The 27,543-nt window shown below is 36.2% G+C and overlaps 1 protein-coding gene across 6 annotated transcripts in view; it reads left to right on the forward strand.

Annotated features, from left to right (window-relative positions):
- Nucleotides 1–27,543, forward strand: part of CHD7 (chromodomain helicase DNA binding protein 7) — a 199,223-nt gene that overhangs the window by 148,353 nt on the left and 23,327 nt on the right. For all 6 annotated transcript variants that reach the window (XM_034429835.3, XM_034429834.3, XM_087890607.1 and 3 more), the window contains 12 exons: nt 5,864–6,001; nt 6,097–6,218; nt 6,578–6,821; nt 7,827–8,003; nt 10,617–10,760; nt 12,313–12,568; nt 13,985–14,195; nt 14,892–15,087; nt 15,281–15,448; nt 22,839–23,018; nt 24,154–24,264; nt 24,360–24,565. In XM_034429835.3, the coding sequence (XP_034285726.2) occupies nt 5,864–6,001; nt 6,097–6,218; nt 6,578–6,821; nt 7,827–8,003; nt 10,617–10,760; nt 12,313–12,568; nt 13,985–14,195; nt 14,892–15,087; nt 15,281–15,448; nt 22,839–23,018; nt 24,154–24,264; nt 24,360–24,565 (2,153 nt within the window). The remainder of the gene's footprint in view (nt 1–5,863; nt 6,002–6,096; nt 6,219–6,577; nt 6,822–7,826; nt 8,004–10,616; nt 10,761–12,312; nt 12,569–13,984; nt 14,196–14,891; nt 15,088–15,280; nt 15,449–22,838; nt 23,019–24,153; nt 24,265–24,359; nt 24,566–27,543) is intronic.

The raw sequence follows: 27,543 nt of genomic DNA on the forward strand, positions 1-27,543 counted from the left end.
TACTTTACCCAGTAAACAAAAATGTCTGTAATGTAGACTAAAACCCCATCAAATAATTGTAGCAGCAGTGAATGTGTCAGTTTTAATTTTTAATTCAGTAAATATTGAAATACAACCCACATAAATTGAACTCCTACATTGTTTTAAAAAGTGGGGAGCTCATGAGAAAAAAAAAGTTCAAGAAATACTGTTAGAATGTATTTTTGTTTTTAAATCTGTGGGGAAAATAATTTCACTATTTTCAATATTCAGGAAAACCTTTCATTATTTTAAAGTGTTACATCATCTTATTCATTGTGGGCATTGTGGTTTACTATACATATTCTCCTCATGAATATTATCCCATACTACATAGAATTCAAATGTAAAGTTTTTGGCAGGAGACTTCTGTATTCCAGAGCATCTTCTATAGCAGAATTTTGGCTTTGATTCAAAAAACAGTTCAATGTTCCAGTGATAGTTCTTGGCAGTTCATTTTGGGTGGGTTTTTGTTGTTTGTTGTTTTTATTTTGAAATGGACTTTGCAAATGCCAACAGTCTGGTGTTGCATCCCCACCAAAATTTTGTTTATTGGTATTTCTTCAATTCCAGTTTTGCATTCAGTTCTGCAAATATTGGCCCTAACACTAGTACCACTTTTATCTTTATTACTATACTTTCCCTTTTCCAATCTTGTAGAGAAATGTACTACTCGATAGTGGTGGGCTTCCTGACTTGTTTCCTATAGGAGACATTTGTGACCTCACTTAAAATTTGTTGTTATATAGTCCAGTATCAGTTTCTTCATTAATTGGAGCAGATCACTCTTATCTGTACTTTCCTCATCTTTTGGATGCAACACATCATCAATATTGATATGATATTTATATCACAGTCTTCTATAATTTCTTCATATTGATTTCCCCAGATTTGTTTCTATTGTGGCCAGTTAAATCAAGGCAGAAAAAACTTTTTATTTTCATTTTTGCCTTTATCTCTTCCATCAGCATATTTCTGGACAACAGTAAATATAACAAATAAGAAAGATACTTCTATGGATTGAGTTTCACTACCTATTTTGTATCACATCCAAAACGAGCAGTCTTAGCTATAGTTCATCTACTGTAGGCTTCAACCAGTTCTTGGTCAGACTTTCTTATATTTGTCAGTATCATTAATATGATTAGTCCTTCTTTCCAGGTGGTTGTGCATAGACTACTACAGTAGATGAGAAGTGTAAATCCAGTCTTTCCAAATCATGTAGAACAGGAGTCCCCATTTGGGCTGTTGAAGTGGCAGGCAAGCACACACGCAAAATTCCATCCCGCCACTCACTCAATTGGAGCTGCATCAGGGGTGAAATGCTCCCGATTCGGACCGGCTCGAGCGAGTAGGTAGCAATGGCGGCGGGAAGTTCGGAAAACTAGTAGCAAAAATTCCTGCCCCCGCCCCCCATGCCCAGAAGAGCCGCGCGATCATCAGAGCCTTTTTTTTCCTTGTAAATGGCTCTGAGAGCTCAGCTCTGACGATTCCAGCTGAGTTGCCTGGATCGCCAGAGCCATGTAAAAGAAAAAAACTTTTTTCCTTTTAAATGGCTCTGACCAGCCAAGCTCTGACGATCCCAGCTGTTGCCTGCTAATTGGTAGCAACCCCCCCTCCCCCCCTCAGCTTGCTTATCTTAGCTGCTGGTCGCCATGCCTTGCTGTAATCCCTGCAATCGATTGAATCAGCAAGCAACTGTATCTCCCTGCCTGCAATCAAGCTGGCAGAGAGTTGTGGACTTCAACTCCCAGAATTCCTCAGCCAGCAAAGCAAAGCTGGCTGAGGAATTCTGGGAGTTGAAGTCCACAAGTCTTAAAGTTGCCAAGGTTAGAGACCCCTGTTCTATTGGGTAAGTTTTTTTCCCCTTTGGGAGCTTTAAAAAAAATAGTTAATTGGGGTTTTTTTTAGTTGTTCTTTATTTTAGACCTAGCCATTTAAAGTTTAGGAAGTTTTAAATTTAGCTGCTTTTATATAAAAATAAAAATAAAGTAAAGTAAAATAATATTTGTGCAACTTTCTGAGATTTTGTGTGTTTCTGTAGTGTTTCACTCTTAACTACACAAACACACAAAATCTCACAAAGCTGTATGTGGAATTTTGTGAGTCTAGCACAGCTGCTTTTACATTGTGGGTGAGCCAGTTGTGTTGTGTTGTGTTGTGTTGTGTTGTGTGTGTGTAAAGTGTGAAAGTTTTTTGGGGGGGCTTTTTGTGGCTGTGTGAGGTTCCTGCTTGTTGCAGGGGCCATTTTGGGTCTAGCACAGCTGCTTTTATATTGTGGGGGAGCCAGTTGTGTTGTGTTGTGTTTTGTAGGTTAAAAAAGGGCAAAGAAGTGACATTGACTTGGCCACGCCCACCTGACCAACAAGCCACGCCCTCCCAGTCACCTTACCATTAAGCCACACCCACTAATTAAGCTATGCCCACAGAACTGGTAGCAAAAAAATTTAGATTTCACCCCTGAGCTGCATGTACTCACCCACTGCTTCCATGGAACTATCCTCTTTCTCCCCTCCGCCGATCCACAAAGCCAAAAAAGTTGGGGATCGCTGATGTAGAACATACATTTTTGCTGGTTTTATATGTATTTTTATAAAACTCACATACCTACATACCTATATACACACGTGTATGTATGTATGTATGTATGTATGTATGTATGTATGTATTATTTTTAACCCTTATTATCTGCCCATGTTTAGTGAGTGAGTGATTATATAAATTGAAATAAATTTGAATGCAGAAGTAGGGGATTAAGCACTGATATTGTTGGTGAAATCATTAGATCATACACTGAAAAAAATATTTGAAATGTAACATTGTTCAAACTATAGATAGACCATTCAGGAAGTGGTATTTTTAGCTGGCACAAGGTTCCACAGTGTTACTTGTTGGCCACAGATTCTTGCTTAAAATGTGCCATATGATGAATCAATCAATCAGTCAGTCAGTCAGTCAGTCAATCAGTCTTGCTTAAAACAAAAGTATCTGCAAGATCCAAGAGTCTTGAAAACCTGTATCAGGTGCTGGAGGAGGACTGTGCTTTCTTTAAAGTCAATAATACTTAAAACATCTCAACCTTAGTAGCCATAAACTAGCAATATTCAGGTCTGGTGGAAAACAAAGGGAGAAAACCTGACTGAGTAAGTTGGAAATTTTATTTCACTTCATTGTTGCTCAGGACAATAAATTACTAGACTTACCTTACTAAATACTTGCATTTTCCTTACGAAAAGATTTCCTCTGTCTTCACTTTTATGTTTGATTACAAGGAGATAACGACTGGTGAGGGAATTTACATTGCTAAACAGTAAATGTTGTTCATCCTTCCAGAGATTGTGCTGCAAAGGCCTTGAGTAGTTCAGTTGCTCTTCAGCATTACAAATGGCTTCATTTCAAAGAACTCTCATAGGACACTCAGATCTGAGTTGAGGATTTACTATGGTATAGTTAGTTAGAAAACCAGCTAATTATGAGCATGCTAGGCTGTGTCCATAGATACAAAATTTTTGTGTTTATGGAAGATGATATTGTTCAAGGGAAGATATATGCTATTAGATGCATCAAATCATAGGACATTTTTCAAATCAGCTAGATCCATGCAGGAAATCTATAGGAGACCAAGCTGGGATTCCAAGTAGAACTTTTGATTCTTTTAGTTCATTCTGTTGGAATTTTATGGTTGGAATTCTATTATAGTGAATTTATGAATAGTGATCTCCCACAATAACCACACAGACTATTTCTGTTCTTCTCCTTAATGCCTGGTTTAAGTCACAGACTGCCCTATGCAAAAAACTAAGGTTTGTTTGCCATAGAACAACTTGAAAGTGAGTCTCTCTGAATTATTTTAAGGAAGGTTTTTATTCTACTATTGAAAAAAAAAGATCTTTATCAGATTCCTCATCTTCTGGATGCAAATACCAATCTGCAAATAGCCAAATTTCATAGGTTTTATTTTAGCTTTTCTTTTTAAATGAAGCTGGTTTACCTCAATAGACTGGATTGATACTTTGTTTTACAATTACATTGCTCCCACCATCAGCAGTAAATTATAAAGTAGTCAGAGTGCTTAATAATCCATATTAATTTTCTGCTGTTCCTTGAAAAATAATGGCTCTCTAAAGTTTTGCTGTGTGATAGAGAATCTGTTCATCCAGTGAATAATCATGTTTTTACAGTATGTCTGGATTTTGCATTGTTGATGGGACTTCTGCTTCAGAGACTTAAAGCTAATGTCCATTCTGTTTTTCTCTACTTAGAGAATGATTGGGTTTTCTGATTAATTATAAAAGAGTCACAGTTTTCTCCCAAATAGGTTATATATTTCATTAGAATATTTTAGATATGAACAGTGGGATTCCTTCCTTATTATTACTATGTCCATTGGGGTCTCATCTCAAAGTTAATTTGCAGCTACCGTCTTGAACCTATCCCAATATACTTGCAATTAGTGCAATTGTGCCATTATCCAGAAGAGGATATTGTGGGCCTGTTTTTTCTAGAAAGCTTCAATTTAAACAAAAGCCAACTGCTGTTGTCTTTGGTCACCTCCTTATGTTTCATGGGCTTTGCATAGCAGAATCTGGATTGTTCTCGCTTTTTGTAACCCCTTTTCTATTGATAATGGATACCAATGCTTCAAACACTTGGTTGGGAATACACTGTCATCATGGCAAGTGCAGTGCCCTTAAATCAGGCAAGAGTCTCATAATTATATAAACTAAGTGGAACATCTAAGAATATTCAAGGCACACCAACTTTCAAGTTTCTTCTGATAGAAAATAAGGGACTATTAAAAGTAGTCCAGATTAAGCAATTCTGCACCCTATTGATTCTCCCATTTGGGTGATTTTTTTTTCCGGACTTTCAAATTAGATATTATTAAAAGATAAAAGAAAAGAAAAGAAAAGATAAGATAAGATAAGATAAGATAAGATATTGGATATGTATTGGTTCATCCATATGCATACAATGGCCATTTCTGAAAAACCTTGCCAAAAAACAGTTCAGGGACTTGTCCAAGCAGTCTCCAAGAATTGCACATGTTTGAATAGAAGAAAAATGGTTCATCGAGATGTGATGGTGCTCAGAAATATGGTTTGGAAATTATCAGTTTCATGTTTCTCACTTGCAGTAGAACACATGTGACCTTTCACAAAATATTCCACACAGAAAATTTATGCTTAAAAAATAGAAAAAGTATTCGGCCTGCTAGAGCCTTCAGAGAGAACTCAACTACATTTTTGTTAAAGTTTAAAGGAAAAAGAAAAGATCTAGCTGTAGTTTCAACTTACAGGGTATGATTTTCAGTTCCCCAACTTATAAGGATTACTATTAAGCAGTTTAAATGTTTTTTCTACCTCAGCTATTTATTGTTTATTTATTATACCTTAAAGCACTGTGAGGCGGTATATAAGTTTAAGTGCTATTGCTATTGTGCTGCCTTGGAATCTTTCCCCAGTGCTCAACCTGACCCATCTCAAAACCATTTGAACTTCTGGTTCCATACTCATTGCAATTGCTCTCTTGGAAAACCACTTTCCTTACTGATTCAGCACACTTATCTGTAAACTTAGTGTATTCTTCTGAGAGCCTTTACTTAGTTTTCTAGGGTCAGTCATTGGTGAATTCACAGATAGTAAAAGAATTGGAATTATGGGTTAGTAATCAGTAACATTAAAAGTGATGTAACAAAGTACTTTCTCGGTTTATGTGCTGTTTTTACATTAAAAATAGAAGTTCAATGAAATATGCTTTATTTAGTTTACAAAATTACAATGCCATTGATCATATTCATTGACTTTCATATAATCATTTTATTTGCTTTTTTCCCTTAAAAAAGCCTGTGATTCATTATTTGGTGAAATGGTGTTCACTTCCATATGAAGACAGCACATGGGAATTAAAGCAAGACATAGATCAAGCTAAGATTGAAGAATATGAGAAACTAGTGGCTAGGGAGCCAGAAACAGAACGTGTGGTAAGGTTTAGCTTTCTATTGAAAATGTTTCTTAATAGTAGCTTAATAATGTGGTTTGTGGAAACCACTAATACGATTTGCTGCATTTGAAATAGGAACGACCTCCTGCTGATGACTGGAAGAAATCAGAATGTTCCAGAGAATATAAAAACAACAACAAACTCAGGGAATACCAGTTGGAAGGAGTAAACTGGCTTCTTTTCAACTGGTACAACACGTATGTAACATGCATTCATTGTAAAACAGTATAGTTTGTTCTAATTTAATATCCCTGAATATTTTAAAATACAGGGTGTTTTAATGATCTTAGTTAGTAAAATAGCAACTTCTGTGACTATATTCTCTCTCTCTCCCCCTGTCCCCATCCCTGTGTGTGTATTTTTTCTGTACATGAATTTGTATTAAACCTTGAAGTGGGTTTTTTTTCTGTTTTAAGAAGGACACTATTTAATTCTTAAAAGTAAATGTCCTTATGATACATAGGATTCTTATAGTCAAATAAATAAGGAAGTGGTTTGTAAATTTCATTTGAGGAGCTGAATTATAATTTCAGAATTGAACATTTATTCATTGCAGACGCAACTGCATTTTAGCAGATGAAATGGGATTGGGGAAAACTATCCAGTCCATTACATTTCTCTATGAGATATATTTAAAAGGAATCCATGGTCCATTTTTGGTTATTGCCCCATTGTCTACAATCCCCAACTGGGAAAGAGAATTCCGTACTTGGACAGAGTTGAATGTTGTTGTGTATCATGGGAGCCAAGCCAGTCGAAGGATGATTCAGACCTATGAAATGTACTTCAAAGACCCACAGGTAAATGTTATTAGTATAATAAAATATGACTTCAAATAACTATTTCTTCTTGTTGGTTATTGCCCTTTGTTGTTTCAAAATTTAAAGTAAGGATTGGAAAAGAGATTGCCAAAGGGAAATATTTTCCATAAATTCTGCACACATAAATATTACTCTATTAAGGTTTCCTAAATCAGGAGATTTAAAACAGTAGAATACAGTTTTTCCACTCTGATTAAATAAAACTAAGAACGATTTATAAATACATTTTTTTATCATATCAAAAAATCTGGAAGAGTCTGGTAGCACTTTTTCCAACTATTAAAAAGCATAAGCTTTTGGTGCTGCAGTTTCCTTCATTGGGATATAAATTTAATATTATTTTTAATATTCATATTTATCATCCTACTATTTTAATGTTTTACTTTGATGTTTTTACTCTGTAAGCCACTGAGTGGCCTCTAGGCTTAAAGGATGGTATATACATTTAATAAATTAAATTAAATTTTAAAAAATTAGGGTTGGTGGAGTGGGGAGAGTGCAGATTGTTTATGCAGATCCAAGTTATTAATATGGCTCTCTTTCCACATTGTCACATTATCAGTATTCCACAGAACATTTGATACTGTTGGTAACATTTATAAAGAATGCACAATGTTGTAGTAACTTTCAACTTCCAAAGTAAATTCTTTGAGTTTAAGAGGTTTAGGTTTAAGAGCAGGATTTCGGTATTATCCACAATTCTATCATCATTAGTCAGTGAACCTTTTTGTTTTGAAAGAAAACATTTGAGTCAGTGGTGGGTTTCTACCGGTTCGCCCCGGTAGCGGCGGCTGGAGGTTCCACCCACCCGCCCGGATATCTCTGTGCATGTACAGAAGCTTCTGCGCATATGCAGAAACATTGCGCGTGTGTGTCCACAAGCGAACTGGTAGCGATGGGATTTGAAACCTACTACTGGTTTGAATCATGCATAAGTTGTTTTAACCATATATAATAATTACATAATAATCTCTATGCTTTTAGGGTCGGGCAATTAAAGGATCATACAGATTTCATGCCATCATTACAACATTTGAAATGATTTTGACTGATTGTCCTGAGCTCCGTAACATTCCGTGGCGATGTGTGATAATTGATGAAGCTCACAGGCTGAAGAACAGAAATTGTAAGCTGCTAGAAGGGCTCAAAATGATGGACCTGGTAGGTATTGATATTCTTAAATCTCAGAGAAAATTCTTTTAATTCTCTCCATTTGAATTCCAGTTTTGTTAACATTCTTGCCATTACAATTTTCCTGCTTAAGAGAATGCTATGAAACACCTACAATTCATTTGCATACTTTAAACATCTAAAACAGCGGTTCTCAACCTGGGGGTCGCGACCCCTTTGGGGGTCGAATGGCCATTTCACAGGGGTTGCCAAAGCCCTCTCTCGCCCCCCCCCCACGCCTTCACTCACCCTCACTCTCTGCTCTGTTGGATCGCCGGCCGTTCGCTTACCCCGCCCACTCCCAATCTATTGCTGCCTCCTGAGTCCCAGCTGATGGCTAGAGGAAAAAAAACTTTAAATTCTTGCCACGGGGCTTCAAAGGGCCGCCCTATAGCCAGTGGTGGGATTCTGCCGGTTCCGCTCCGCCCCTTGCCCACCCCTCCGCACCACTATTTATTGCCAATAAATAGTGGTGGGCGAGGGGCGGGCGAGCCAGCAATTTAACAAACGGTTTGGTGTTTTTTTCTAATTTTATTGGCCCGCGGAGCTTCAGCATAGGCAAATTAGCCCTTGATTAGATCGGCTCCCGACTCTCAGCTGATTTGCTTTCAGCTGTTTTGCTCAGGGCTCTGCTGCTTACTGGAGCAGATTTTTTTCCCCCTAGCTATGCTGAAAAACGAAACTGAAAGTAAAGCAGGCTGTTGGCTTTGCTGTTGCTGCATCGTTGGAAAATTAGGCAGGCAGATTTATTTTCTTTTTCCTCACCAAAAAAGGTAGGTGCAAACAATGGGAAATTTAGGGAAAAAGAGGAGAGTTCAAGATTTTAAAACACAAAAGAAAAAAAGCTCTATTTAACTAGGGAATTGTACTAATTGAGATACTATTAATTGTATATTGTGTTGAAAGCAGAAATGGTTAAGTTGTGGTTTGGAGGAATATATGGGGGAAATTATTTGGTTTATTATTATTGGTAAATATAATTAATTGATTTGTAAGAATTTGGATTACATGGAAATAATTGGAATATTCATGTTCATATTGATTAATATACAAAAAAGGTAGTTATATAACTAATTGATTTATATTAAAATGTTGAATTTATATTAAACAATTGTAATATTACATAATTAACCAATGTGAGGATGGATATAAAAATAGATGACAATGGGAAGGGGTATAATATAGAATAGAAGGGAAAAATTGAATTTGATTAAGATTAGAGATGAGGATGAAGGGTAATATTGGTTTTTTACAAAAATAGATGAGGAATAAATATGGCAAAAAGGAAATATAGAATTGTAAATTTAATTGAAATGACTAAACACTGTTTAAATTTGTGAACCGGCCAAATACTCTGTTCAAAGAAAATAAATTGTATGTTTGTATGTGTGTTTCTAATTATTGCTATTTATTCATATTTGTTCTCTTTTATTCTTTAAAATTTAACAATTCATTCTTTATCTTAATATCTTTATATTTGTTTGGGGTTGGCTTTCTTCCCTTTCATCTTTTTTATTGTACAGCAATCTTTCTCCTCAAACCTACCACCTTTCTCTTTTTTTTCCTTCTTACTTTCTCTTCCTCCCCCTCTTCTTCTCCTCCCTACTTCCTCTTCCTTTCTCCTTCTCCTCCTCTCTTCCTCCCTCTCTTACCCTCACTCCTACTCTAATTTCCCTTCCCTTCCTTCATCCCTCTCTATTGCTGTATCCTTTTATGCATATGGACTACTCAGAGGGCTGAAAAAGTTATTTCTGACTGGTCCTCGCACTTTTGATCAGTCCTCGAACTTACGACTGTCCTCACATTTTACGTTTTTGCCCTATCTTGTCACCATGGTGAAGAGAAGCAGTTGTGAAATGAGTGACACGGTTGTTAAGAATGCTACAATGGGCATAAATGATGACCAGTCATAAGTGCAAAGACCGGTCAAAAGTGCGAGGACCTGTCAGAAATCACTTTTTTCAGTCCTCTGGGCAGTCCTTTTGTGCACATGGACTACTCAGAGGGCTGAAAATGTTATTTTTGACTGGTTCTCACACTTTTGACCAGATCTCGAATTTATGACTATCCTCACATTTTATGTTTTTTGCCCTATCTTATCACCATGGTGAAAAGAAGCAGTTGTGAAATGAGTGACATGGTTGTTAAGAATGCTGCACGGGCATAAATGTGAGGATGGTCATAAGTGTGAGGACCAGTCAAAAGTGCGAGGACCTGTCAGAAATGACTTTTTTCAGCCCTCTGAGTGGTCCCTATACACATAGTCATGGCCACCCGGTCACATGACCAGCTAGCCATGCCCACCCGGTCACATGACCAGCTAGCCACGCCCACAAAATAAGCCATGCCCACAGAACCGGTAGCAAAAAAATTTAGAACCCACCCCTGGTTGGGGGTCACCACAACATGAGGAACTGTATTAAAGGGTCGCGGCATTAGGAAGGTTGAGAACTACTGATCTAAAATATCTAAAATGCAATAGGAAAAAATGGACATGAAACAGATCTTCCCTTGTAGTGGAGATGGATAGCATAAAAATTTAATAAATAAATAAAAATACAAAATAAATGAATAAAAACGTTTTCATTGTCTTATTTTTTGCAGGAACACAAGGTGCTTCTAACAGGGACTCCTTTGCAAAATACTGTAGAAGAGCTTTTCAGCTTGCTCCATTTCTTGGAACCAAGTCGTTTTCCTTCAGAAACCACTTTCATGCAAGAATTTGGTGATCTAAAAACTGAGGAACAGGTAAATTATTCCACAATATTTCTTTCCAATTATAATAGTCACCAATTCTGAAAAATTCCTTAGAGTAACAGTTTTGTTTTTATTGGAACTAAACTATTTTACTTATAGGAGGTTTTACACTTTATTATTGTCAAAATGAATCTAAACTTAAAAAAATTTTTTTGTAACTTTTAAACAGATTCTGTGTAAATGTAAACTAGTGAACTTTACTGGAATATAAGAGTCAGCCTATTATTATTTAAAATTATTTATATTTATAAAGGTAAAGGTTCCCTTCGCACATATGTGCTAGTTGTTCCCGACTCTAGGGGGCAGTGCTCATGTCTGTTTCAAAACCGAAGAGCCAGCGCTGTCCGAAGACATCTCTGTGGTCATGTGGCCAGCATGACTAAACGCCAAAGGTGCACAGAACACTGTTACCTTCCCACTGAAGGTGGTCCCTATTTTTCTACTTGCATTTTTTACGTGCTTTCGAACTGCTAGGTTGGCAGAAGCTGGGACAAGTAACAGGAGCTCATCCCGTTATGCGACACTAGGGATTCAAACTGCTGAACTGCCGACCTTTCGATCGACAAGCTCAGCGTCTTAGCCACTGAGCTACCAAGTCCCTTATTAATATTTATAGTGATACTTAAAACAAAGCAAAATAATACCAAGTATTTAAAAGCAAAACAATTTCTTAAAAACATTTAAAGCATTTAAAACATTTGAACAATGTCAGCTAGGAATCTAGCTGTTAATTCAGTACATCTGGAGATTATTAGATCAAATACATCTCATAAATAGGCTTTTTAAATGAAGTATGCAAAATATTACCAATATTTTAGCTCATACAATAGCAATATAAAATGTTATATCCCATTATAGAAGAAAGATAATATATTGTTTAATAAATATAGTGCAGTCTACAAGGATTTGGCTGTACTATTGTATCACATGAGCCTTTTTATTTACTATAATTTAATTATTCAATTATTGGCATGATTAAATCTCATACAATTAAGACTTCTTTAGTCATGTAATATCTCCAGTGCATGTTAATTGCTCTGAATGTTTGAATTATAGTTCTATGTTACTACAATCTTTTAGTACATGTTAATATAGTAAACAATCTGTTTAACAGATCTCTTTTTACCAGACTTGGTATAAACAAGACAAATGTTCAGTTCAGACTTCATTCCATTAACAAGATAATGTGCATTATATCAAGCATGTTTCTATTAAATTGGGGTTTTACTGCAAATGACACCAGTCATGTCAATTATGTAATTATGCAAATGATGTAAATTCTGATTTAATGGATATTTGGATTTAACAGAAACTCATTTCCCCAAATCATCTGTTAAATAGAGCATTTACTGTAATGAAGTTATTCTTACCGTAATAAAGTTATCCTGTAAACACTGTTGATAAATGATAATAGTAATTATGGAAATATTTTCATTTTTCCAAAAATTGCAGCATAATAGAAAATTATGGAAGTATGTACATATTATATAAAGATATTTATAATAGGAATTGAAAATTGTAATATAAACATTTATTTTATCAGGTTCAGAAACTTCAAGCAATTTTAAAACCAATGATGTTAAGACGACTGAAAGAAGATGTGGAGAAAAACCTGGCACCCAAGGAAGAAACTATTATTGAAGTTGAATTGACAAACATTCAGAAAAAATACTACAGAGCTATTCTTGAAAAGAATTTCGCATTTTTGTCAAAAGGAGGTGGTCAAGCAAATGTTCCTAATCTGTTAAACACTATGATGGAACTGAGAAAATGTTGCAACCATCCATATCTTATAAATGGTATGCTGGTTCTCTTATTTTATAAAAACATTGTGTAAGGACTGTAGTTATCTGTGGATTATGGCCGCCCATCTCACTTCCATATGAATTTCGGTAGCTTACACAGTTAAACACAACTAACAATCAACATTATTTACAGATTTCAATTTTAAAACAAATTGTATTTTTGAGGAGGCTGTAAATCTCCAAATGCCAAGTTTAAATACATACCAACTTACTTGAATGATTGCATCAATGCCTTATGACAATAATCAACTGCCTTTCTTGTATCTTCAAGCCAGGTGTCATTATGTTCATCAAAGAAATGATTTCCTAATTACTTTTAAAAGGGCATTTATTTTTGTCATCAATAGGCTTATACATCAATAAATTTAGGACTGCCTAGATACGTCAGACATGTGAACTGAACCACATAATAAAAAATCATGTCAGCTTGTTAATATAGATAATAGCAATAGCACCTAGACTTACATACCTCTTCACAGTGCTTTTCCTTTCCGCTGTCGTGTCTAACACACACTATATTAAGATATACAATAGAATTCTAATGCTTCATTGCACAAATGTTACTGCTATATGATACAGTTTATTTCCTACATTAAATTACTTGTACTAATTTTTTTTCATTTATAGAATGTGTGTGTCATTATGTTCTTGTTTTCAATATTAAGATAAAACTAAATTACAACAAAAACAAATCGGCCATATTTAGCAAACACCCTTGTTATAATGATTTTAAGATGTCCTGAGGTTTTTTTTAATATACTGCTCTCCCATATGATCAAACCTCCCAGATTCTGACTGAATTCCAATGAGATAACTCATATTTAATGTAGTGGTGGAGGAACCATAAATTGCTGTGTGTGGCCCTTATTTTGTTAGTTTTTATCTATAACCTTTTTTATTGGGACATTTTTACTGTGATTATGATCTACACTTAATTTATTTTCCCACAAAGTAGTCTTTAACTGGTAGATATTGAAGTCATTCAATTTTGAGATGTGTTTCATACTAAAATTCAGTTAAAGTAACCTATAGTTTTGATGGTTAGTAACAGTATGTAAAACACTTTCTGGAAAAAAAAAATGGTTTTGTCATTACGTTCACTGTTATATATATTGTACTTAATGTTCTTAATTTGCTAATTAATTATTCAGTCACTCACTGCTCCCTAATTTGTTATGACTTCTGGCTTGGCACCTCTATGTTGTTGTGAAACTTGTTTGCTGGAAGCTTTGCTTTTATTGTTTGTACTTATTTATGTATTTTCCATCTTAAATTTAAATAAATATATAAATACACATTTACACATAAATGTGTAAACTCTTAGACATTGTATGGGGAACTGGAAGTAAATTCATAGTTTTATCAATAAAACCTTTAAAATATTCACATATTGCTGTCCAATCTCTGCAGGTGCTGAAGAGAAAATTTTGGAAGAGTTTAAAGAAACACACAATCCTGACTCTCCAGATTTTCAGCTCCAGGCAATGATCCAGGCTGCTGGCAAGCTAGTACTGATTGACAAGTTGCTGCCAAAATTGAAGGCTGGTGGCCACAGGGTGCTTATCTTTTCCCAGATGGTGCGCTGCTTGGACATACTGGAAGACTACCTCATTCAAAGACGGTGAGAACAACAGTATAGTTTAAGTTTAGGAAATAAATTCTATCAATTATTCTATTAAGTATTTAGCCTCTGTTGCACAGAGAAGGAATATTTTACAATAAAGTAGAAGAATGCCTAAACAAAATAATGCTCATTAATTATTTTTGTTCAGAGTCATAGTATATAACCTTTTACTTTAGACTTTATGATTTATTTATTTATTTTTCACATTTCTAAATTGCCCACCTCCCTCAAAGAGTGGTGGGAGCTTTGCTCAAAGCGATAATGCTTTTAGAATAAAACATGATTAAAACCATTTTCTATTATATGTAACAGACTCTAATAAAAGTCCATAAAACAGTCATTAATAAATCTTAGATTTTCAAAAATGTTTTCTTATTTTTTTCAATTGGAACAATTTTTAGGCTCTTAATTCTGGGTCAGACATAGCCAATTAATTATATCAGTAACATTTTTTTCTGTAACTTTGTGTAATTTTCAGCAATTTGACATACATTTTTGAAACAAGAAATCTTATAACTGCTCTTTCTGCTCACTGATTTCTTATATACTTCCTTTTACAGCTAGAACAGAAATTGAGCTGCAAAGTTATAAAATCTAGTAAGAAAAAAAGATGCATTTTCTGAGAACAATACTTTCAGTCTTGAATTACTGGCATGGAGGGTATATCTTATTAATATTGCTTTGTTTTTGTAGATATCCTTATGAACGAATTGATGGCAGAGTAAGAGGCAACCTTCGTCAAGCAGCTATTGATAGGTTTTCCAGACCTGATTCTGACAGATTTGTTTTTCTATTGTGCACAAGAGCAGGTGGCTTGGGGATTAATCTTACAGCCGCTGATACCTGCATTATTTTTGATTCAGATTGGAATCCTCAAAATGATCTTCAGGTAATATTGTAAAAGGCAGTTGACACATTCAATTTCCCTAGTGCCCCCCTTCCCCCAGAATTTATTGCTCAGATAATATATTTTCTTTGAACACTTCAAAATTTTTAAAACAACACATTGTTCTAACATTTGTTCATTTTACTAGCTATTTTAATCTGCTTAAAAAAATACATCTCATTTCATGTTTTTCCAGGCTCAGGCTCGATGTCACAGGATAGGACAGAGCAAATCAGTGAAGATCTACAGATTAATAACAAGGAATTCTTATGAAAGGGAAATGTTTGACAAAGCAAGCTTAAAACTTGGTCTTGATAAAGCTGTGCTTCAATCCATGAGCGGAAGAGAGAATGCTACAAATGGGGTAAAATATATATGCCCCTCTTCTTCCCTTCCCTTTTATATTTATAGCTTTAAAAATAGTATAAAGTTTTCCTTGAGTAGAGCTTGACTTCTGATGATTACACACATATGCCCATGTTGTTTTATCTGCAGTAATATGGAATATGGCAGTCACGCATATTCTTTTTTTATGTTATTTATTTAACTTCTGAGTTCAGTCTACGGCTGTGGGATTTCCTGATTGTCGTCGATATCTGGAGATGTGTGTGTGTGTGTGTGTGTGTGTGTGTGTGTGTATGGATATATGGATATATATGTGTGTATACAGTGGGGCAAAAAAGTATTTAGTCAGCCACCAATTGTGCAAGTTCTCTCACTTAAAAAGATGAGAGAGGCCTGTAATTGACACCATAGGTAAACCTCAACTATGAGAGACAAAATAAGAAAACAAATCCAGACAATCACATTGTCTGATTTGGAAAGAATTTATTTGCAAATTATGGTGGAAAATAAGTATTTGGTCAATATCAAAAGTTCATCTCAATACTTTGTTATATATCCTTTGTTGGCAATGACAGAGGTCAGACGTTTTCTATAAGTCTTCACAAGGTTGGCACACACTGTTGCTGGTATGTTGGCCCATTCCTCCATGCAGATCTGCTCTAGAGCAGTTATGTTTTGGGGCTGTCCCTGGGCAACACAGACTTTCAACTCCCTCCAAAGGTTTTCTATGGGGTTGAGATCTGGAGACTGGCTAGGCCACTCCAGGACCTTGAAATGCTTCTTACGAAGCCACTCCTTCGTTGCCTGGGTAGTTTGTTTGGGGTCATTGTCATGCTGAAAGACCCAGCCACATTTCATTTTCAATGCCCTTGCTGATGGAAGGAGGTTCGCACTCAAAATCTCATGATACATGGCCCCATTCATTCTTTCCTGTACACGGATCAGTCGTCCTGGTCCCTTTGCAGAGAAACAGCCCCAAAGCATGATGTTGCCACCCCCATGCTTCACAGTAGGTATGGTGTTCTTTGGATGCAACGCAGCATTCTCTCTCCTCCAAACATGACGAGTTGTGTTTCTACCAAACAGTTCTACTTTGGTTTCATCTGACCATATGACATTCTCCCAATCCTCTTCTGGATCATCCAAATGCTCTCTAGCAAACTTCAGACGGGCCCGGACATGTACTGGCTTAAGCAGGGGGACACGTCTGGCACTGCAGGATCTGAGTCCCTGGCGGCGTAGCGTGTTACTGATGGTAGCCTTTGTTACGTTGGTCCCAGCTCACTGCAGGTCATTCACTAGGTCCCCCTGTGTGGTTCTGGGATTTTTGCTCACCGTTCTTGTGATCATTTTGACCCCACGGGGTGAGATCTTGCATGAAGCCCCAGATCGAGGGAGATTATCAGTGGTCTTGTATGTCTTCCATTTTCTAATTATTGCTCCCACAGTTGATTTCTACACACCAAGCTGCTTGCCTATTGCAGATTCAGTTTTCCCAGCCTGGTGCAGGTCTACAATTTTGTTTCTGGTGTCCTTCGACAGCTCTTTGGTCTTCACCATAGTGGAGTTTGGAGTGTGACTGTTTGAAGTTCAAACAGATGCCATTAATACAGGTAATGAGTGGAGGACAGAGGAGCCTCTTAAAGAAGAAGTTACAGGTCTGTGAGAGCCAGAAATCTTGCTTGTTTGTAGGTGACCAAATACTTATTTTCCACCATAATTTGCAAATAAATTCTTTCCAAATCAGACAATGTTATTGTCTGGATTTGTTTTCTCATTTTGTCTCTCATAGTTGAGGTCTACCTATGATGACAATTACAGGCCTCTCTCATCTTTTTAAGTGGGAAAACTTCACAATTGGTGGCTGACGAAATGCTTTTTTGCCCCACTGTGTATGTATGTATGTATATATACACATACATACATACACACACACATACACACACACATACAGAGAGAGAGAGAGAGAGAGAGATGCTGTTATTTATTGCCATACAGTATATTCTAAATTTCATTTATTTGTTAATTGAAGAAAGGTTTTTTTTCCTAGTATCTCTTTTACTATATAATATGTTAATAGTGTGTACTTTATTCATTTCAAAAATAATTGTCACCTGATAATAGTCTGTATTTTATTCAAAAAAGATTTGACAGACCAACTACATAATCCCATCCAAGTATTCCATCTAAATGTTCTAATTAAAAAGGAACTAGTACATAAAAATCTGGATATAAAAAGTCTACCCGCTCCAGTTAAAATGCCAGGTTTTTGAGATGTAACAAATCAGACCAAGATAAACCCTTTAAGAATTATATCCATCTTTAATATAAGATTTAAGCTGTACAAGTCAATTGAAAAACAAACTGAAATTATTTAGTGGTGAAAAACAAACTAGAATAATGTGCCTGTATAAGTGTCAACACCCTCTTATAAGCTGGAGTATGACTGTGTTCAGAATTAATAAATTCAAACTGATGTTAAATAGTAGTACATACTTCCCATCAATTAAAGTAACTCTGATCAAGCCCATATAAAGTTCAACTATTCGAGTAAAATTTTTCTGACATTTACGCAGTTGCCTCTTACAGCAAAAGAGGTCAGGTGTCTGTCAGGTGCTACTGCCAGCAGAGACAAGAGGTGTATTTTTAAGATAGTCAAGAATGCCAATAAGGACTGTGATGTTAATGCTATTCATCTTGGCACAAATGATCTGTGCCAAAAAGATGTCTTTTCTTGCAGAACGATTTCCAGAGCTTCCGGTATGAACTTAGTAGTATAGGTTGTAGGCTTATCTTTTCAGAGGTTTTACTGGTATATATGGAACAAAAAGGGAAAGGCCAGCATGTAGCGGAGTTTAATGTGTGGCTAAAAGAGTGGTATAAAAGGGAAGGTTTTGGTTTTATTAGTCATGATATCTGCAGCTGGTCCAATGAAAAACTGTACAAAAGAGATGGTTTGCATCCATCAGAGAAAGGGACTGAGTTATTTGGCATTAAATTCACAGATTTTCTGGATAAACATTTAAACTGAACAGCGGGACAGAGAATTAATTGATACAGAACATTTCTGTCCCCAGCAGTCTAAAATTAATAGGGTTATCAGTGCATGTAACATAGATGTTTGTGTGAGTAAGATTATCAACTTTGCTGTCAAGCAAAACCAAGCATTTAATAGTGCGATACCATGTGCACTAATAAAACAGGTGGCAAGAAAGTAGGGGCAGTCAGGCACAACACAGGTTATGTAGACAGTAAACACAGGGTCAATCAAAATGGACTCAAATGTCTGTACACCAATGCAGAGTATGAAGAATAAACAGGAAGAATTAGAAATTCAAGTAAATGGGGGCAGATGTGATATTGTTGCCATTACGGAAACTTGGTGGGATGAAACTCCCAAATGGAACATACAGCTAGAGGGTTTTAAATTATTTAAAAGAAATAGACCAAATAAAAGAGGAGGTGGAGTTGCACTATATATAAGAAATACCGTATTTTCCGGCGTATAAGACGACTTTTTAACACATGAAAATCTTCTCAAAAGTCGGGGGTCGTCTTATACGCCGGGTGTAGTTCTCCTGTAACCAGGCAGACCAGCCCGAAAGGCTCTGATGAGCCTTAAATGGCTCTGGCGATCCCAGCTCTGACGATCCCAGCTGAGTTCCCTGCAACTCAGCTGGGATCGCCAGAAACCACGTAAAAGGGAAAAAGTTTTTTACCTTTTACTCTGAGGATCCCAGCTCTGAGGATCCCAGCTGAGTTCCCTGCAACTCAGCTGGGATCGCCAGAAACCACGTAAAAGGGAAAAAGTTTTTTCCCTTTTACTGTGAGGATCCCAGCTCTGACGATCCCAGCTGAGTTCCCTGCAACTCAGCTGGGATCGCCAGAAACCACGTAAAAGGAAAAAAGTTTTTTCCCTTTTACTGTGAGGATCCCAGCTCTGACGATCCCAGCTGAGTTCCCTGCAACTCAGCTGGGATCGCCAGAACCATGGCTCTGACGGTCCCAGTTCTGACGGTCGATCCCATCCCAGCTGAGTTCCCTACAACTCAGCTGGGATGGCCAGAGCCATGTAAAAGGGAAAAAGTTTTCCCCCTCCAGCTTGCTTACCTCAGCTGCTAGTCGCAACGCTTGCCTTGCTTTGCTTGCCTGAATCTATTCAGGCAAGCAAGCAACTCCCTGCCTGCAATCAAGCAAGGAGTTAGTTGTGGACTTCAACTCCCAGAATTCCTCAGCCAGCAAAGCAAAGCTGGCTGAGGAATTCTGGGAGTTGAAGTCTACAAATCTTAAAGTTGCCAAAGTTGGAGACCCCTGTTCTATTGGGTAACTTTTTTTCCCCTTTGGGAGGTTTAAAAAAAATAGTCAATTGGGGTTTTTTTAGTTGTTCTTTTTTAGACCTAGCCATTTAAAGTTTAGGAAGTTTTAAATTTAGCTTTCATATAAAAATAAAAATAAAATAAAATAAAATAATATTTGTGCAGCTTTCTGAGATTTAGTGTGTTTCTGTAGTGTTTCACTCCAACTACACAAACACACAAAATCTCACAAAGCTGTATGTGGAATTTTGTGTGTGTAAAGTGTGAAAGTTGGTTTTTTGGACTTTTTGTGGCTGTGTGAGGTTCCTGCTTGTTGCAGGGGCCATTTTGGGTCTAGCACAGCTGCTTTTACATTGTGGGTGAGCCAGTTGTGTTGTGTTGTGTGTGTTTAGAGTGTGAAAGTTTTTTGGGGGGGCTTTTTGTGGCTGTGTGAGGTTCCTGCTTGTTACAGGGGCCATTTTGGGTCTAGCACAGCTGCTTTTACATTGTAGGTGAGCCAGTTGATGTTTTTTAATTTTTATTTGGTGTGCATTGGAAGAGGGGCAGTCTTATATGGCGAGTATAGCCCAAACCCTATATTTTAACAGGAAAAGTTGGGGGTCGTCTTATACACCCAGTCGTCTTATACGCCGGAAAATACGGTAATTACATCTCTACAGAAATAGAGCATAACAATGACGAAAATTATCTTGAATGCATTTGGGTCAGTATTAAAGGGGGGGAAATGACATTGCCATAGGTGTATACTATAGGCCACCCAACCAAACGGGAAATATATGAGCCTTTTGCTAGACAGCTAATTAAGGTATGTAGGAAGCATATCACAATAGTAATGGAGGATTTTAACTACCTTGACATCAACTGGGAGACAAACTCTGCACCAAGTGGAATATCCAACAGGTTCCTAACCAACCTAGCAGACAACTTTGTTTCCCAAAAAGTAGAAAAGGGAACAAGGGGATCAGCCATTTGGACTTAATTCTCACTAACAGAGATGAAATGATAGAAGGTATTGAAGATACAGGAACCTTGGGGGCGAGTGATCATGCTATATTGGAATTCAACATTATGCAAGCACAAGCAATAGAACAAAGTCAAACTAGAGTCTTGGACTTTAAGAGAGCTAATTTCAATAAATTTAGAGAGAGCTTGGGACGGATTCCATGAATGAGAATCCTCAAGGGGAAAATGGCTCAAGAACCTCAGGAAATTTTGAAAAGTGAGATTATAAAAGCCCAGTCTAGTACAATACCAATGAAGAAGAAAAATAACAGCTCTCAAAAGAAACCAGCATGGCTGCATATAGAATTCTCTGACAAATTGAAAGACAAAAAGGACAAGTATAAAAAGTGGAAAGAGGGGCACATAACTATATCATGCCCAGAGTATCCCCTCTATAATGCCGACCCCTCCAGGATCTGACTTTGCCTCTACAGGCCTCCAGACGCGAAAATTCAGACAGAATAAATGGAGCCCCGTTCTTCTATACCGCACCACTGTGATGTCACCCCGGAAGTCCTGTTATTCTGTTTTCTATCATGATCTATTAAGAGCTTACAAAGCATCAAAAGGACCTCATTGTTGCAAGATATCAGTCAGGAGAAGGGTACAAATTTTTTTTTTCAAGACATTGGATATACCATGGGACCCAGTAAAGACAGTCATCAACAAGTGGAGAAAATATGGCACACCAATGACATTACCAAGAACTGATGTCCCTCCAAAATTAATCAAAAAATAAGAAGAAGGGGCTGCCAAGAGAACTAAAGCAACATTAGTTTTTTGCAAGTACTGATTATGTACTACATATGACAACAACCTCCCATATTCTTCCTATTTCTGGGTTATGGGGTAATGTGGCAACACAGAACCTTCTTTTACAAAGAAAAGCATCCAGGTTCAGCTACATTTTGTAAAAACCTGACAAAAGTATCTGAAAAAATGTGTTAATATGAAAAGTTCATAGATTGAACTTTTTTGCCATAATTCCAAAAAACTGTGTTTCTCACCAAAACAACACTGTGTATCACCAAAAATACACCATACCCACAGTGAAGCGTGGTGGTGGCAGCATTATGTTTTGAGGCTGCTTTTCTTCAGTTGGAACTGGGGTTTAGTCAAAGTGGAAGGAATTATGAACAGTTCCAAAAAGCAGTCAGTTTTGGCACAAAACCTTCAAGCTTCTGCTAAACCTTCAGGCTTCTGCTAAAATGCTGAAGATGAAGTATAATTTCACCTTTCAACAAAAGCATATCTCCAAATCAACAAAACAATGATTTACCAGAATAAGATCAAAGTTTTAGAATGGCCCAGCCAGAGCCCACACCTGAATCCAGTTGAGAACCTGAAGAGGGCTGTGCACAGGAGATACCTTTGCAATCTGACAGATTTGGAGTGCTTTTACAAGGAAGAGGAGGCAAAGATTCCCAAGGCAATATGTGCTACACTCATAGACTCCTATCTCAAAAGACTGGACGCTGTCATAAAGTCAAAAAGTGCTTCAATAAAGTATTAGTTTAACACACTTATGCAGCCACATTATTCTAGTTTTTTATTGTTATTTTCTCCCCTAAAAGATTTCAGTTTCTTTTTCAGTTGAATTATACAGCTTGTATGTTATATTAAAGATGAAAAAAGTTAAGTGATCTATCTTGGTCTGATTTTTTTATATATATATATCTCAAAAACCTGGCATTTTAATTGGGGCTTGTGGACTTTCTATATCCACTGTAAGTAATAAGAAACTATATTTATTGCAATACCTTTCATGTTCAGTTGCTTTGAAAAAAAATTCCATCCTTTGATATACATTGAAATGGAATAAATGTAGTCAAATTATTGCTTTATTTTGAATTTGGAAGCATGGCATAGAAATGAGAAAGGCATGATCCAGAAACATCCAAGTTTAGGAAAAGGTGGCCTCCTGAATCAGCAAGAAGAAAAGTACCATTTTGAATTTCTCCTTCTGACTTCAAAGGAGAAACAATACTGGATAAAACCATAAAATTGTTTCCTTATCCTAATTATACTTATTAAGATAAAAAAGTTTCAATAAAAAATAAAAAGGCAGTTCCTTTTCCTCACAACTTATAGGTTCAGCAGCTCTCCAAAAAGGAAATAGAGGATCTTTTGAGGAAAGGGGCTTATGGTGCTTTAATGGATGAAGAAGATGAAGGATCCAAATTTTGTGAAGAGGATATAGATCAAATTCTTCTGAGACGAACACACACAATCACAATTGAGTCTGAGGGAAAAGGCTCCACATTTGCAAAGGTCAGTAAAAAAGTTAATTTTTTAAATTAATCAGAATCATGTATGAATGATCTTTCCCATAGATAACCCCAGAATATAGACTTGTCTTTAGATTCTACTGTAGCAGACACTGGAATAATGTTGTTCCAAATCAGAATCTAAGTAGTTTATTAGCTGAATCCGTACAAATATGCAAATTGGAACATGAATATAATTTGAAAGCAATTCCCCTGCTATAAAAAAATTGGATACTTTATAAGAAAGCCCTGTAGAAAAACAGAAGAATTCATAAAATATCTGGAATATCAAATTTCATACCTTAAAACAAACATCAATGTCTGTTCAGGGTATACAAGAAATAAGGTGTTTTAGAGAACCTGTATTTCAACTGAGAATGCTCAGTGGGGAACATTCAGGTATGTTCGAAGTTTTGTGTTTTGCATCTTTAACACATGATATGGAGAACTACCTAGTAGCGATACACTTTGTGTGGAATATTTATTAGGAAGTTTTGTACAGTACTTAAGAGAAAATAATTTATTTCACTGTATTCCAATGAATGCTCCCCATCACTGGTTTTAGAAGAAGGATGCAGTCATTTGGAAAGTAAAATACAATTTTTAAAGGATTCATTTGACCCTTTGTGCTCCAACCCTGTGACACTGCAGCAGATAATAAAGAACATTGTCTTTTTGTCAGAACACTTTCACCCAGAGAATAAGAATGCTCCTTTTTACTTCAAATGACATTTTGCATCTTAATAATATTTATATGTTTAAAAGGCAGATATTTAGTTATTTCATTTGTTTCTGTCAGACAGGAATTTGTCATTGTTCTCATCTTGAGGATACTGCTGAATGAAAGCAGTAGTGTTGAAAAGCAGTAGTACATAAAGCATTTAAAGTTGGCATGTTTTGAGTCCCATCACCCAATAAATACTTCTGGTAAAATCAGATATTTGAAAACATTTCATGCACCTCTGATCACTCTCTTTTTCTTTGGATCTCTGGTGATTCAGAACTACCTGTTTTTTAAAATCTTTCTGTTTTTATTTCTGTAGACATGCAAAAACAGTTGAACAAACAAAATAATTTTCATTGCATAAGTGTGTGTATATTGCAGCCTTTAATCAAACTATTATATTGTTTTATTTTAGGCTAGTTTTGTTGCATCTGGTAACAGAACAGATATTTCTTTAGATGATCCTAATTTCTGGCAGAAATGGGCAAAAAAAGCTGAACTTGATATTGAAGCCTTAAATGGAAGGGTGAGGAGTTTAAACTTACCTGTTCTACTTAATTTGCTAAAATACATTTATTATTACTTTTTAAACAAAAATATTTTTTTTTATTTTTGTTACAGAACAATCTAGTTATTGATACTCCAAGAATAAGAAAGCAAACTAGATTATACAGTGCAGTCAAAGAAGATGAACTGATGGAATTTTCAGACCTCGAAAGTGATTCTGAAGAAAAACCTAGCATAAAACTTCGTAGGCCACAGGACAAATCCCAGGGATATGCAAGGAGTGAATGCTTTAGAGTAGAAAAAAATCTGTTGGTCTATGGGTAAGTAAAATGAACTGGAAAATAAAACAGTATTCAAGGCTTTATATTATTTGATCCTTTCTACTTATATAGGGTTGTAGCTTATTGTACAGAGAGACTGCAAATAGACGTCTCATGATATAACAGATGTCATTTCTTGGAATACATTATTTTCTTTGACAGTGAACTGGAGGAACTTGGCTTGCATGCCTTATTCTGAATTGTTATATTCTTCAATTTCCCATTCATTTATCCATTCATACCAATGCATGATTTCTAAACAAAATTCATTGTTAAAAATCATTCTAAACTGAAAAATAATTCACTTTAGAAAATGATTTACAAAAAGTAAAAAAGTCTAAATGTTGTTCATGATGGCAATTATGATTATGCAACTTGGTAGGATCTCCAGAAAAACAAGACTATAAACAGCTAAAATAATGATACACATTAATTAGTAAATAGCAGAGATTTAATTAGCAGATTAGGTAAATAGGTACATTTTAGTTAATTCTAAAAACTGACAAGATTCAGGGCCAATCATAGTTGAACAAAGAAGGAATTCTGTTAATGGGAGCTTGTCTTGAAAATATTCTTTCTCCGGTCATCAGATAGCAAATCATTTGTCAGACAGAATCCCTACTAAATCATAGTTGACAGACATATAGTATATTTAAGGGAGCAGTTGCCACATATACTTTGTATTCTATTACAATGATATTTGATGTACCTTCTGAACATATGTTTGTGATAACCAAACACATATGTTTGTGATAATTAAACCTCAGTCAGCTTTGGAGTAAGTCCAAATATCCTGTTTTCTTCCAACAGCACATGTAGCTATATATTTACCATCTTTTCAAGGATAGATTATTGACTGGATGAACAGATTAAGAACCAAATGATTCAAAGTGGGCTTCTTAAAGTGGAAGTGCGCTACCATACATCTCAAGTTAGCTAATTCAAACTTTATTGATTCAAACCACTTATTCTTACTCAGCTGATTCAGATCAGACATGAAGAACAGGAATTAGGAAGACATATGATGGAAGGCTCAGACATTTTGTTCAACCACAGTGTTTGAATCAAAATACAGAAGAATAATTTTATCTTGCAAACGCCCTTGTGAGTGTGCTTGTAGTCTCCAAGAGTCTATTTGTAGGAATAGAATTTAAAAGTCCCCTAACAGCACAATATTATTTTGCTAGATGATTAGAGATGAGAATATGGAATGATGGCTATAAAGAAACTCTTCTTCATTACCTTTACTGCTGCATGTTAGCACAATGAATTTATCTTCAGATTTGATTTTCACTATTTGTGCTCCAGCCATTTTGTGATATGTTTCATTACCCATAGGCCTTCTGAAGTCCAAAAAGCTTTCCAGACTTTACATTGGCAGAGATGTTAAGAGTGATTTAGTCAGCGATCCATTTAATCACACTATTAATATTCAAGTTAGGGTCTCAGCAGAATTGTCAGCCTTGTCACCAAGGCATTCAAGAATCTTTAACATTACATAATTACCCCAAATCCAATGATCCTAATGGATCCCCCAGCCTACAGGGAGGTAAAAAATCTGGCAGTTCTAATCTTATCAGGAAATGCTTAAGCATGGCAAAAAGAGGATGACGACTCCCTTCACTTTTAGACCATTTTCTTCCTATTTGAATGCAACCAGATGAAGAATATGTTCTGTTTCCTAACGTGCAGTCAGTGGTCCATTAAGACAGTTCCATGGTTTACAATAGAATCCAGCACAACACAAGCCAGGAATCAAAAAACAGCCCTGAAATGAATGTTAAAATCCCGATGGAGTGCATTATTGGCTTCTCCACTATCAGAAATCACCATGACTAATTCAAGAAATAGTGGAATGGTCAATACACAAACATTCTGTTTCTATAGCCTAATACTAGGACAAACACCTCTAAAACCAGCAACAGAGTTGAATGGTCTGCTGGTAGACATCAAAGATCATCTGTGGATCACAACCATTCTCTGTCTCTCTCCCTCCCCCCCCTCCAATTTATGCTTGTATCCCCAAGATAGGCAGTGCTAGATCAAATCAACCCTGTCTGGTTTCATTAATGCACACCAAGTGAGCTCTCTTTTTTGTGAATTATTTTGGGTTGATCTGACATTTATTAACAGCGCTGCCAGATTAAAAGATAAATTGACAGGCAACTGTATTCTGGAATATGGGAGAGAAACACACTGATAGCACATTTCAACCAGTATGCATAGTGCAAAACACCATCACAGTTTAGATTGTACAGTTCCATTTCTTCTCCACCCATCTCTCCATATGAATTTGGCATCAGAGAGCTGCAGTAGATAAGGTAACCATTCTGCAAATAATCATACACAGTATCTCCTACATCAGCCTTCTCCCACCTGGCATCTAATGTACATGTTTAGGCTGCCACTCTTACAATTTTGTCAGTGGTAAAATTGAGGCAACTACTGTAAAAACCTAGATTTTCTTTCAAGCCCTTTAGAAAATTCAATGATTAAAAATATAGTTGCATAACCATAAATAATACAATTGTTAACTAATCGCATACTAGAAATTCTTAAGCTCATTAACAAAAATAGATTTCCCTTTTTTAAAAGAAACCTGCTTCTGTTACCATCATTCCCAAGATCTTGTGCCATGTAGTCCTTAATTTATTGTCATGGTTGGGCCTGGAATTTTGGTCATGTTAGCCAGTCGTCAAGTCAGCCACACACGACCTGGTTTGATTTTATGACTGTTTTTCAGTGAAGTGAGTTATAACTGTTGTTAAGCAAACCATATGGCTGTTAAAGAAAACCAACATCTACAATTGGTACTTTCTGCCAGTTTTTGCCAGAAAATGGCAAAACCCATCACAAATTGTGGCCACATGACTATAGAATGCCGCAAATGGTTGTAAATGTGAGCAGGTTGCCAAGCATGTGAAATAAGATCATGTGACTGCAGGGGGGCAGACCATTTTACAATAGTCAAACATGCT

Source organism: Pantherophis guttatus, chromosome 3, assembly GCF_059756535.1.
Source record: "Pantherophis guttatus breed Tessera chromosome 3, ASM5975653v1, whole genome shotgun sequence".
Classification (NCBI taxonomy): domain Eukaryota; kingdom Metazoa; phylum Chordata; class Lepidosauria; order Squamata; family Colubridae; genus Pantherophis; species Pantherophis guttatus.